Here is a 13,769-nt window from a genome sequence, read left to right on the forward strand (position 1 = left end):
AAAAAAAATCTAAAAAAAAATAAAATATATAGAGAATTGCATCAAATTTATAAGTTCATAAGTCATTCTCCATTTGATAAATGATCTAAGGATATGAACAGATAGTTTTCAAATGAAGAAATTAAAGCTATATATAATCATATGAAAAAATACTCCAAATCACTATTGATTAAAGAAATGCAAATTTAAACAACAATGAGGTATCTCATACCTATTAGATTAGCCTAGATGAAAAAAAGGGAAGATGAACAATGTTGGAAAGGTTGTAGGAGGACTGGGACATTGATATATTGCTGGCGGAGTTGTAAATGGATTCAACCTTTGCTGAGAGCAATATGGAACTATGCCCAAAGCAAGAAATTGTAAAATATGGGAAAAGTCCTACATGTTCCAAAATATTCATAGCCACCCTTTTTGTAGTGGCAAAGAATTGGAAATTGAGGGGATGCCCATCAATTGGGGAATGGCTAAACAAGTTATGGTACATGAATACTATGGAATATTATTGTTCTTTAAGAAAAAATAAACGATCAGACTCTAGAGAAGCATGTAATGACTTACAGGATCTGATGCTGAGCAAAGGGAGTAGAGTCAAGAGAACAATTTACACATCGACAGCATTGTGACATGAACAGCCTTAATGGGAGCAACCTCAGAGAGCTAGGAAAATAATATTTGACAGATTATGGACTATATTATCCCCAACCAGAGGAAGAAGAACAAAACAAAACAAAATATACAGGGAAACCCCCCCCCACTGAATCTGATGAATGAACACTTTATAAAAGTTATCTCTTATGTATCCTAATTCCTAATGCCCCAAAATGCTAATTTGTAAATATGTTTAACAAAATATGTATGTATGGGGGTGGCTAGGTGGCGTAGTGGATAAAGCACCGGCCCTGGAGTCAGGAGTACCTGGGTTCAAATCCAGTCTCAGACACTTAATAATTACCTAGCTGTGTGGCCTTGGGCAAGCCACTTAACCCCGTTTGCCTTACAAAAAAGAAAAAAAAAATATGTATGTATGTAAAATGCTAACCTGACTGTTCCCAACTGATGGGAGGGGTGTGGGAAGGGAGGGTGGAGGGAAAACTTTGTAACTTGGAAATAGACATATACAAATGGATGAAAATAAATTAAAAAAAAGAAAAAATAAAGTTATTTGTTGAAATTGATCTACAATTAATTTTTTTCCTTTGGTTTGTAGGTCACTGGATTATTCCATAATCCAAGCATTGGCAATGCCATTCATATTGTAGTGGTCCGGCTCATTCTACTAGAAGAAGAAGAGGTAAGAATGTGGTTTTTTTTTTAGTAACTCCTTACTTTGGGAAGATAGGAGGGTAAATTAGTGGGGAAATCTATTGGATCAGAACAAACCAATCTAGGTGGAAAATGGAGATTAGATAGTAGGACAGGCATAAAATATAGCAGGAGAGATGGTTACTTCAAAGGAAAAGTAAACAAAGAAAGAATAAAAGAACTTTCTACCCAGGAAAAATAGTGATATATTATTATTATGTAATTATATATCATAATAACATTATCATATTATATATTGTGATTTTGAGATGATTTTATATATCATAACTATAAGCATAATTATATATTATGACATATAATTATGATATTAGGGGATCACAGGTCTTGTGTTGGAAGGAACCTTGGGGACATCTAATAACCCCCTTCTATTTTACAAATGAAGAAACCAAAGGTTAAGGACATGAAGGCATTTGTTTTAGGTTACAGTTAAGTGACAGAGACAGGATCCAAACTCCAGTCTTATGTCTCCAAATTCGGGGGTTCTTCACGATGATTCATTGTCTCTCTTATAGGCTCAAACATGCTATGGTAGAGGTTAAATGACTTGCCCAGAGTCTTAGTGAGTATTTGAACTCACAACTTCCTGTCTCTAGGCTCAATGTTTTATCAAGTACCCTTCTAGTTGCCTTCAAAAGAGCAGGTAATCAAATTTCTCAAGATTTAATGGGGATAAGAACGAAATTTAATGCAAATAAATGGAAAGTTCTGTACACTGGTGGATAGAGAACGATGCAGGAGAAAAAATTCAAGGAGTTTAACTAGATTTCAATGTCAATATCAGTTAATTTAAAAAACAAACAAAAAACAACACTCCCCCCCCCCCCCAGATTTTGCAATGAAGGCAGTATAATCTAGTACAGAGACACCAAACAAGTATCCTGAAAGCCTTTTGCATGAAGTCTCCCAAGTGTGACTGAACAAGATTAAAATGTAATTGGGAAATATTTAACAAAATAAATAAAAAATACAATCTAACATAGGTAATGTTCATTTGTGTTTTTCTAAATCATTCTGTGGCCTAAATGGAGCCATTTCTTTATAAGTTTGACAAGCTGACCTAGTCTTGATATACAGCAGGATTTGGGCTAATCACTTAACCTCTCAGTGTCCTAGGCAATTAAGACTATAAATTACAGAGCAGGTACCAATCTGTACTGGGAGATACAATTTCTTCATTAGAATATTCCCTATACTACAAAAATCAATTATTCAACAAACTTTTATTAAACTCCTGTGATGTGTTACATACAGAATTGCTGCCCCCCCACAAAAACAAACAAACAAGCAACAAGAAAAGCAATCCAAACAAAGAAGGAATTGATAGTCACCCCCCCCCCACCCACCCAAATAAGACCACATCTGCAATGGTTTGTGCACTTTAGGCACTACATTTTATGAAGGCCATAGACAAATTGGGGGTTTTCTGAGGGAGGAGACAAGATGGTGAGAAGTCTTAGCTCTGTGTCATTTGAGCTTTAGTTTTAAAAACTGAAAATACTTAGCCTAGAGAAGAGCAAGCTTAGTAGGAATATTCTCATAATTTAAGGTCTTCAGACAGAGGTTGTATGGTTGTTTGCTATAAATGTAGGGTCACTTCATATTCAGGTATAAGTTGACTGACTTTTTGAGGCCAACTCTACAATTTTTTGAATGTGTGTGAATGAATGAATGAATGAAAGAATGAAAAAACATTTCCTAGGGCCTTACTATGTTCCAAGCACAATGCTGGAGATATGAGGAGAAAAACCCAAAAAATTCTTGTTCTCAAGGTGCTCAAATTCTAATATCTGTTGATATCACATAGGTGGATTCAGCTGAAGGACAGATGGAAAAGTTTAGATAGCCTAAGGGTGCAACAGTAACTCAGATGGCAATGTATGGTGGTGGTCTGGAGGAATATCAGTAGAGATGGTAAAACTGGTGGTCCTCTATCTTATCAAAGAACTGTTAATTAGTGATTCCCTATTCATTCAAGGGGTGTAAGCAATTGTGACTGATCAACTGGGTAGGGGCATTTGGAGGGGCCCTGCCAACTGCCATTGGGAAGGGAAAGGGTGGATCTGGGGGGTCGGAATGTTTGAAAATTCTGGATCCCTTCCCAAAGGGCTAGAGATGGGAACAGAGAATCCATGTCCAACCACAAAAAGAGAAGTGATCATTGGCAGACCATGGGAATTCTCAATCCTAAGGGGTAGCCTGGATGGAAAATTCAGAGAAAATTAATTCAGACACATTCAATTTCATCAATACAGTTTTAAAAAAGCAACACACATATATTGAGAGTGAGCAAGATGGGTGAGGAGTAGGGCCTTGAGGAGAGTGGGGGAAGTTTAGAACTGAGGTAACATGAAGCCAGCATATTAGGTTCCTCTTGACCAGTGTTTTGCTGGTCTAGGACTTGGAGTTCTTGAATAGTAAGTCAGAAGCCTTTTCTGAAGCCTGAATCCCCTCTGGAAACTGGTTCCTTCCCAAAGCTATTTTACATTCTGTTAATGAAAAGCTTGTAGGTGTTTTCCATAGTTATTCAATTCACATTTGTTCAACATATACTTATTAAGCACCTCTAGGGTGCAAGACTAACTCTACTAGTCCCTATTTAAACCAGAGCTTCTTGATCTTTTTTTTTAGATCATGGATCCCTTTGGAAATCTTGTAGAAGCCTATGGACCTCTTATCATGTTTCCAACTGCATAATAGATACAGGATAATGAAAGAAACTATATTGAAATAAAGTTATGAATATAAAAAACAATAAATATCTGAAAAATAATGAATGATCAATAATAATAATTCACATACTTTTCCAGGTTTAGAACCTCTGATTTAAGATATGGTCCCTGCTCTCAAGGAGTTTATTATAGTCTAGTCCACTAATCACAATTATGTAAGACAGAATGTTAGAAATACATAAAACAGGTACAGATGAGTTCTATAGGATCTAAGGGGAGGAAAAGATCACTTCCAGTTGTGAAAATAAGGGAAATCTTCATGGAGGTGGCATTTGAGTTGGGCCTTTATGCCCAAAGAGGATTTCCACAGGTAGATATAGGCAGGAAGATCATTCCAAAGTATGGAGCAAGTTTGGGAACTGGTGAGTCATCTGATCTTGGTAAATACCGTATTTCCTCATGTTTAAGAAGCACCCTTTTTTCAAAAAATTTGAGGTCTAAAAAAACTGAGAGTATCTTATACAATGGTTGTAGATTTTATACTTGCATTTCCCACTTTTTTGCACTTAATGTCTTTGCACTCATTGTTTTACATTTGTTAGCAGTATATTAGGTTATGTTTTGCTATGTTCTTCCCAGAAATGGCTCAGCAAAGATTTTTGTTGTGTTGAATTCAAGTTCAAAGTGATCCAGTTTGCAAAACTGAATGGAAACCGAGCTGCTGAATTTCAGTTTGGTCCTCCTCCGACTGAGAAAACAATTGGAGACTGGCTACAGGAAGAAGAAATCCTCCTGAAAATGCCCCGGCAGAAGAAGACCATGAGAGGCAAGGCAGCAAATGGTCTGAGCTAGAGAAGGAATTGAAGAGATGGATTGAAGAGCAAAGGGCAATGGGAACTCCTATATCCACAAAAGATGGTTCGGCAGAAGGCCAGAAGAATTGCTGATGAAAAAGATTTCAAAGGACACAATGGGTGCTTCAGATTCTTGAAACAGAATGGACTAAGCATGCATCCATGCACAAGATTTGCCCAAAGGATGCCTGAAAGTCTTTGAATTTCATGATGAATAAACTTGAGTTCAGTAATTTTATGTAATACATTTTTTTTAAATTTCAGGTCCCCAAATTAAGGTGCTTCTTATGTGTGGGGAAATAAAAACCTAACATAATTATTATTGTGAATTAAATTAACATGAAAAGCACAAAAAATGAGATTGAATATCTGCTCTATATGAATTTGTAAAATGGAAAAGGAGCTATCAAGGTGTGTAAGATGTCTAGCCAGCAAGAGAGCAAAAGCAAGAAGAATAGACCTTCCTTAATGGGAGAAATTAAACTCAACAATCATGTACTATAGTAAGTTCCTGCTGTATACAAGATACTACTCTAGTCCAGAGGATATAGAGATAGATATGACAAAGACAATGTTCTCAAGTAACTTAAAACCTGAGGGAATTCTAACTCAGGTCTTCTAATTATGAGTTCAGTACTTTATCTGATAAATCACCTACTTGCTCATAACTTTAAAAGTGAATTTTGAATGTATTGAATTTGAGATGTGTCTGGGATATCCAGTTTGAAATATCACAATAGAAGAGTATCAGTATCAGTGTAATATTGTGAATAAAACCCAGAAGATGTTAGGAATGGACAAAGAAGAAATGTTGGACAAGGAGTTTTGTAGAGAAAATCTTCACCCAAGGACACACTCTCAAGACAGGATACTATGGTTAGTTAGCATGGCTCCTCAGGATCACATCTTTCTCCCTAAGCTTCCTGGTTTTGAGGATGTGGGAAAAGAAAGAAGCAGTCTTATTAGGACAGAGAGGAAAGGGAGCCAACCCTTAGGGTGGATGGGAGGACTGACTCACCACTGTTTCCCTAACAGTCTCCTTGGGTTATTTTCTACCCAAAACCATTTTTCTAAAATTAAAAAAAAATAAAGTCAAAGTAAAAACAGAAATACTTTATAAAAAGGTATCTAGATTCCCATCTCCAAAATGTTCCCAGTGCTTGGCACATATCATTCTCACCTAGGCTTTTATTGAATCTCAGTTTGCAGTTCAGAATTTGACAACAGAGGCATCTTCTTCGAGAACTGTTGGTCAATTTTCATTTTCTTGATTCACAACAAACAGTTCACTCACCTCTTCATCTCATCAAAGTTCCAATTCTTAAAAAGCAGTAAAGACGATTCTAATGTTAAAATAATGTTACATAGAGAAATTTAGACAGAAGTTAAGAGAGCTGTGTGCATGAATGGCAGCTCTAAATAATGGAATGAACTCTCAACATAGAATTGGACATAGATTTCAGCCCTATCTCTGCTGCTCATTTCTAGTGTTGACCTTGGGCAAGTTAGATCACCTCTTTGAGGCTCAGTTTCTTTATCAGGTGGGGGAGCTGGGCTGGTATTTAAAGAGAGAAAGGCTACTGATTCTGGATGCATCAGGCGTTAGCATTGAGGCAGTTTGTCTAGTCTGTTTGTGAGAGATAGCTCAGCTCTCTAAACAAAAGATTACTTCCATAGTAGCTGGTCCTTTGAGATATGAGTCAGAAATGTGAGTGAAATGCTCACCCCCATCACTTTTCCTGTTTAGATACAATGTTGTCTGATAGGGGAGCGAATAATCCTTTTATAGGTATGAGATTTTAGACCTGAAAATTGCTAGACTCCTCTCTAATATATGTTTTGTCCTTCTCTTACTCCCCTTTGAGTAGAGCAATGTACATTCAGGCAATCTAAGTAGCAAGTCAAAAGTTATTATAATTTATCCTAAAATCAATCAGGGGATTTTCATTTTGGAAAGAGGTTGCAAAGTGAGATAGCAATTTATAACAACAGGCATATTCTGCCCGACAATTTCCTCTAGCTCCTTGGAACTGTGTGTTCTAAGATGTTTGTGATTTCCTTAAAGCTGGTCACCTAATCTGTAAGGTCACATCCACTAGTCTAGGGAAGGAGTATGGAGGATTGTTTATTGGACTGGGTTGAGAAAATGAGGTGTGAAAAAATGATGGAAGAATCAAAAGGGAAATGCATTCTTATTTTCAAGGGAAATAGAATAATGGTATTGGAGAGGGCTGTTCCAACAACCTCAGATAATGAGATAATGTAATTTGAGGTACATTTATTTTTTAAGCAAATTCACCTTCAGAGCTTATCTAATCATATTGGCTCCCAGAATGAGAGAAAATCTGGGGCAGGCACAAAAGCTGCCTTCCTACCAGCCCTTTGGTAGAAGGATGTGAAAAACTCTTATACTGAAGAAGTCACCACCAAGGGAATGACTGAGTGGAGAAGGCTAAGAAAGAGGTCACCTTCTAAAGTATGGCCAATACTAGGGAAATGGGGAGTCAGTGGAAGACATATTATTTTAACTAACCATTCTTGCTTACTAGGTACCAGATTGAATTGTTTCTGCCTGCCTTCTGAAGGGATATGGTTGCTGTGAATGCTCTAGAAATGTTGGCCTTTATTAACACCTCTATTTACTTTTACAAACACAACAAGATCCAGAATCATTATATGAAATTTTTTTTGAATCATGTACATATGATAGCATTTTTTGGGGAAATTGCTAATTGTATAGTTCAAGGTTGAAGGGAGAGGAATGAATCTCTCTTATTGGACTGTTGATTGGAAGATAATATCATTTTTGGGAAAGTGTTTTTTCCATATGTCGTTTGATCCTCACAATAAGCAACTATTGTTATTCCCCTTTTTATAAATTGGTAAACTGAACCTGGAATTGGTTCAGTAATTTATCCATGGGATCACAATGGTTATTAAGTGTTTAAGGAAATATTGGATTGCAACTTTTCCTCACTCTAATGCCAGCCCAAAATCTGCTGCCTTACTGGAAGTTATATTTGGTTCTTTATCCCAGGGGAACAATTCTTTTGGAAAACTTGAGACTTGCTGCCTTCTTCTGGGAGAGAACTATTCTATTAACTGACTTTGGGTGATTAATCTTAAAAACCTTCAAACTATGCCCACAGATCATCTTCATAGAAAATATAAGGGGTATGGGGAGGAAAAATGACTAACAGTAGGGAGAACAATTGTTTTCTTCTATCTAAACTATTCCTGATAAATATTTCTTTTCTCCTGGTGTCATCATCTTTTGTATTTCTCCCAGGAAAGGCAGTCTGTAATAGGTAGAAAGATAGATGGGAATGGAGTAGGGGTTGTCGGTTGGAGTTGGAACAGGGGCTGTAGAGATATAGTTTAAAAAATGACTCCAGGGAACCAGGCACCTCTCTGAGCCTGCTGCTAAGTGGTGTTGGCTGTGGGACACTTATGCTCAGGCATGGGAGTGGCAAGGAGGAGGAGGTTGGCAGACCTCACTGCCTGTTACAAAGCCCTGCTGGGCTTTGTAGGAAGCCTGTTACTTCATAAACTTAAAAAAAGAGGAACTAAAAAAAAGAATAGGGTCTCAGCAGGAGTGTTCCTACATCATCCCAGAATACCAGTCTCCCTACTCCTACCTTTAACAGTTCATATCCCCCTCCCACCCCAATGCTCATATGTTTTGCAACTATTTAGTCAAAAGTATAATCTAAATACTATGTCAGTTTAACCCATCCTTAGATAGTTGAAAAGTCTGTTCTAGCTGACAGATATATCTTTACCTCAAACCCTATGCATACTTAGCTCACTTAGATTCCACAAAGGAAAGGAGGAAGGGAATACACATTTATTAAAGCATTGTGTTAAGTATTTTACAAACATTATGTCATCTTATCCTTACAACAACCCCTGGGAGGTGGGTACTGTTATTATAATTTAATAGTTGAGGAAACTGAGGCAGACACAAGTTAATGATTTGCCAAATGACACACAGCTAGTGTCTAAGATCAAATTTGAACTCAGGTCTTCCTGATTTGGGACCCCTACTTCTATTCATGGTGACACTTAGTTTCCTCTAGGGGTCTGGATTAAAGATTGCTTTTGCAGAAAAAACTTAACCAAGTAAAAATAGCTTGGAGCAATCATGATCCAATAAATTATAAGCTCTTTGAGGGCAGAGAGTTTTGTTTTGTATCCTCAGAACAAAATAGTTAAATATTTACTCTGCATTCAGAAGATGTGGATTAAGTTTTTGTTTTTGTTTTTGCAAGGCATTGGGGTTAAGTGACTTGCTCAAGGTTACACAGCTAGGTAATTATTACGTGTCTGAGGCCGGATTTGAACTAAGGTACTCCTGACTCCAGGGCCGGAGCTCTATCCACTGCGCCACCTAGTTGCCCCAGATTAAATTTTTACCTCTTGGGCTTCCTACCTGTTTGATTCTGGGGAAATCGTTTAACTCTTGGGGATTTGGTCTCCTTATCTATAAAATGAGGGCGTTAGATTTTATGGTCTTTGGGGTCCTTTACGTTTTTAGATCTATGAAAATACTTATTGGTTGAATGACAAATGGACTCAGAAATTATCTTTTCCTTCTGATTCTATCCATGCCCCCTGATAATTCTTACCTTCTATTAGAGTTATTATTATTTAATTATTTTTCAGTCATGTTTTACTTTTCATGACTCCATTTTCTTGGTTTTTTTGGCAGAGACATTGAAGTAGTTTGCTATTTCCTTCTCCAGCTTATTTATAGATGAGGAAACTGAGGCAAATATGTTTAAGTGACTTGCTCAGGGTTATGTATCTAGCAAGTATCTGAGGTCAGATTTCAACTCAGGAAGATGAGTCTTCCTGACTCAAAACTTAAAATTCTATCCATTGCAACCCTATTCTAGTAACCTGTATCACTTAAATTTGGAATGAATTAAGGCTTTTCACCTGATAATGATGGAGAGGGATATTTATGGGAACATTACAATCTTGTCATCTGCCCATTGGATACCTCCTTAGAATCCCTGAAACTGAAATTGAAACCTCTTGTGCAGGCAATGGGTTTCTAGGAACTGCATAATAGTTGGTACCCCTAGCATAGAGGCAATCTTGTCCAGATGTCCTGCAGATAGCCCCCTTGAAAGCTCCCAAAGGAACACAGAATCATCCATTCAATAGGTGAGTATGACAGACCTATTGTGTATGAATCACCTTGCTAGACTTTAGGAATATAAATATAAGGAAAAAGTCATAAGCAAAAATATTGTAGGAATCTCTTCTGAGTCATTCCCTACACCAATATATTTATCTTTTAAGTAATAAAAATCAAAGCAAGGGTACTTTTTAAAAACTATTTTCTTGATGTGAGGAGGTGGGGGTGTGGAAGCAAAAGAGGAAAGAAACAGGGGCAGCTAGGTGGCGCTGTGGATAAAGCACCGGCCCTGAAGTCAGGAGTACCTGAGTTCAAATACGGTCTCAGACACTTAATAATTAACCTAGCTGTGTGGCCTTGGGTGAGCCACTTAACCCCATTTGCCTTGCAAAAACCTAAAAAAGAAAAAAATCAGTGAAATTATTTAGGTGGCTAGGTGGCAAGCCACTTAACCCCGTTTGCTTAGCAAAAAACAAACAAACAAACAAAAAAAGAGGAAAGAAACAGAATCAGGGGCAATAGATCCTGAAAGATTTCTGAATCTTTGGTGATATTTTCCTTTCTTTTTTTCTTCTCAGACTGTTTTGCCCAGATGCTAATTTTTCCTTTTTTGTGGTACAGTTGAAAAGAATATTAGGAGAAGAGGTCAGGATTCAGGTTTGGACTCTGTCACTTATTACATATGTGAACTTGAGCAAATTAAAAGACCTGTTAAATGAGAGGGATCAAACTGGATGAATTGTAAGGATGTTCCTGATTCTAAATTTTACGAGCTTTTGTTCCTTTGCTGTAGTGGGACTGCAGAAAAGAAGAGCAAAGAGATCAGCATACACATTGTCATCCCTACTTACTAAGCTACTGTTCATGTTCTGGAGGAGTCCCTTCCCTTTGAGCCAAAGCCCAGTGTGCAATATGCCCAGTGTTTCCAGGTGCTCCATTGCAGAGCTACTAGGGCCATGGCCAACTTGAGCTGATCCCTTGTTTTTCTGTCTCCAGCAAGGATTGAAAATAATTCACCATGCAGACAAGACACTGGCCAGCTTCTGCAAGTGGCAGAAAAGCATCAACCCTAAGAGCGACCTCAACCCCGCCCATCATGATGTGGCTGTCCTTCTAACCAGGTACTGCCACAATTGGAATCTATCCAGGATGGAGGGCTGGGGGATGCTTGGAGGAGGGAAGGACATGGGGAGTGTTTGAGAAGTGAGCAAGACCTTCTAACTAGAGCTTTAACTTCTCTTCCATTTCTTGGAGATTGCATTTCTAATATTTCCAATGGTTATACTAATAGAGGGAGCAAAGTGACATGGGTGAGCTAGAATCTTGGATAATAGAAAAGGTCTATCTGAAATGTCTGACATGAATTTGATGGTTGCAATTTGGAAAAGCTCAGTGCTATAGAAAGCTTTCTGAGACTGGAATAAAGGATTTAGTTTTAAATCCCAGATCTTCCATTTGCTATCTCCATAATCTGAGGAAAATCACTTCACTCTTTGAGGCCTCAGTTTCCTCACCTGCAAAATGAGAGCATTAGACTAGTTGACCACAAAGATCTCTTTCAACATAAGCCTTTTAATCTATGATTTTTCTTCCAAAATATATTTTCATATGTTATCATTAAGGAAATGCTACTTGGTTAATGGGGAGAAGAAAGTGTTAATAGCCAAAGAAATTAGGCTCTTTTAGTTTGTTAAAGTCAGAAACAGAACATAGATTGTGCATTTGAATGTTTTCTTGCTATAGTCAATTCACACAGGGATGATTGTTGATCAGTGCTGCCTATAGCTTTTCCCTTATAATGCACTAAGATTGGCTTCTGAGGAGCACTGTAGGGGTGAGGATCAGACAGCTAGAGAGCCAGGGTGTAGCTGGACCAGAGTAAATGCCTGCAATGAAGGAATAGCTTTTGAATAGCTCTATCTTTATATTGTACCAAGGGAATTTGGAAGGCAAGGTCAAAGATGCAAAGAAACCTCTCATGGCTTTAGATTCTTTGGTATCTTAGATACATAGATTTTAAAAGAAATATACACACATATGTACATATATATATATATGCAGGCATATATTCATATATACATATATATACACACGAACATACATATTTGTATTTATCCTACACATACTATTGGAAAAGTTCAAATACACTCCTTACTTTACTATTAATTCCCATAAAACCTCCCTGAGAGGGAGGCGAAAAGGGAGAGATGGAAGAAGCTGTTCTAATAACTTGGGCTCATAGATCTAAAGCTACCAAGTCCAACTCATTATTACTCAGATGTAATTTAGTTATCTGTGTATCTGTAAATAATAAATGATTTGAAAATAGTCACACAGTGATTAATCTTCCAAGTGGGGCTTGTACCTAATAAATCCTTCTAAGTACACATATAGCATTTGACTTCCCCTTTCCCGTGCTTTCCAAATATAACCCCTATGCTTTATTTTTTAAAAAATGCCACTATATTTTATGATAGAGGTTTGGTAGAAAGAATATTAGAATGTGAGCTCTTTGAAGGCAGGAATTATTTTATTTTGTCTTATTGTGCTCAGCAACTAGCATATAATGGTTATCTAATAAATTCTTATTGACAATTTCATTCAGCAGATTGGATAAAAGGTAATGTGTTTTTGGATTTGGATTTGAGTTTTACTAAGTTACAGAAGGGTTAAGGTCTGTTTTTGGAAGAAGTGGTGAGGGAAAAAATCAGAGTTTTGAAATATTGAAAATTAGTTTTTTAAACAGCTCTAGCACATTATTATTCTGTGACTTAAAATGATCAAATGAAGTTAGAAACTTCGTGCTGAAGTCTTACTCTTTGCTACACAATTGAGATCACTAGAAATAAGTTGTGCTTTGGAAGAGATCCAAGATGGACTAACCATTCAGCATCAAATACACATTGTGTGCTGTGCCCTATGCTAAATGTTGGCAATGAGAAGACAAATGTGAAATAGTTGCTGTCCCTAGGAAGCTTCTATTCTTTTGGGGGAGATAGCATATTTGTGTGTATGTGTGTGTACACAGTATAAATATAAGACAGATTTTTGTAGGGTGAGAACAGCTTGGGTGATTAAAAAAAGATTTCATTTAGAAGATATTCCTTGAACAGAGCTGAGAAAGAAACAACAGACTCTAAGAAAAAAGTGACGTGAGAGTGCATTTCAGACCTGAAAGACAGTTAATGCAAGATGGGAGGAAGAATCATGTGTGAGGAAGAAGTTTGGACAGACAGTTAAGGGTGAAAGGGGTATTGATGTATAGTAAATTTGGTGTGGTAGAGTAGGTTGTGAAGTTCATTAAAAGTTAAATGGGAACTTATATTTGACTTTGTTGATTTTTTCTTTTTTTAAAAAAAATTTTTATTGAATTTTACAATTTTTCCCCTAATCTCGCTTTCCTCCCCCCCACTCCCAACAGAAGTCAGTCTGATAGTCTTTACATTGTTTCCATGCTATATATTGATTAAAATTGAATGTGTTGAGAGAAAAATCATATCCTAAAGGAAAAAATATAAAAGGTAGCAAAATTACACAATAAGATAATCATTTTTTAAAAAATTAAAGGTAATAATCTTTGGTCTTTATTTTAACTTCATAATTCTTTCTTTGGATACACATGGTATTCTCCATTGCAGATACCCTAAAATTGTCCTTGATTGCTGCAATAATGAAATGAGTAAGTCCATTAAGGTTGATCATTACCTCCATGTTGCTGTTAGGGTGCAATGATCTTCTGGTTCTGCTCATCTCTCAGCATTGGTTCATGTAAAT

The 13,769-nt window shown here is 36.9% G+C and overlaps 1 protein-coding gene across 5 annotated transcripts in view; it reads left to right on the top strand.

Annotated features, from left to right (window-relative positions):
• ADAMTS12 (ADAM metallopeptidase with thrombospondin type 1 motif 12) overlaps window positions 1-13,769 on the top strand; it is a 534,583-nt gene that overhangs the window by 309,849 nt on the left and 210,965 nt on the right. For all 5 annotated transcript variants that reach the window (XM_074208421.1, XM_074208422.1, XM_074208424.1 and 2 more), the window contains 2 exons: window positions 1,211-1,294; window positions 10,992-11,116. In XM_074208421.1, coding sequence (XP_074064522.1) covers window positions 1,211-1,294; window positions 10,992-11,116 — 209 coding nt within the window. The remainder of the gene's footprint in view (window positions 1-1,210; window positions 1,295-10,991; window positions 11,117-13,769) is intronic.

This window comes from Macrotis lagotis, chromosome X, assembly GCF_037893015.1.
Source record: "Macrotis lagotis isolate mMagLag1 chromosome X, bilby.v1.9.chrom.fasta, whole genome shotgun sequence".
NCBI lineage: Eukaryota > Metazoa > Chordata > Mammalia > Peramelemorphia > Peramelidae > Macrotis > Macrotis lagotis.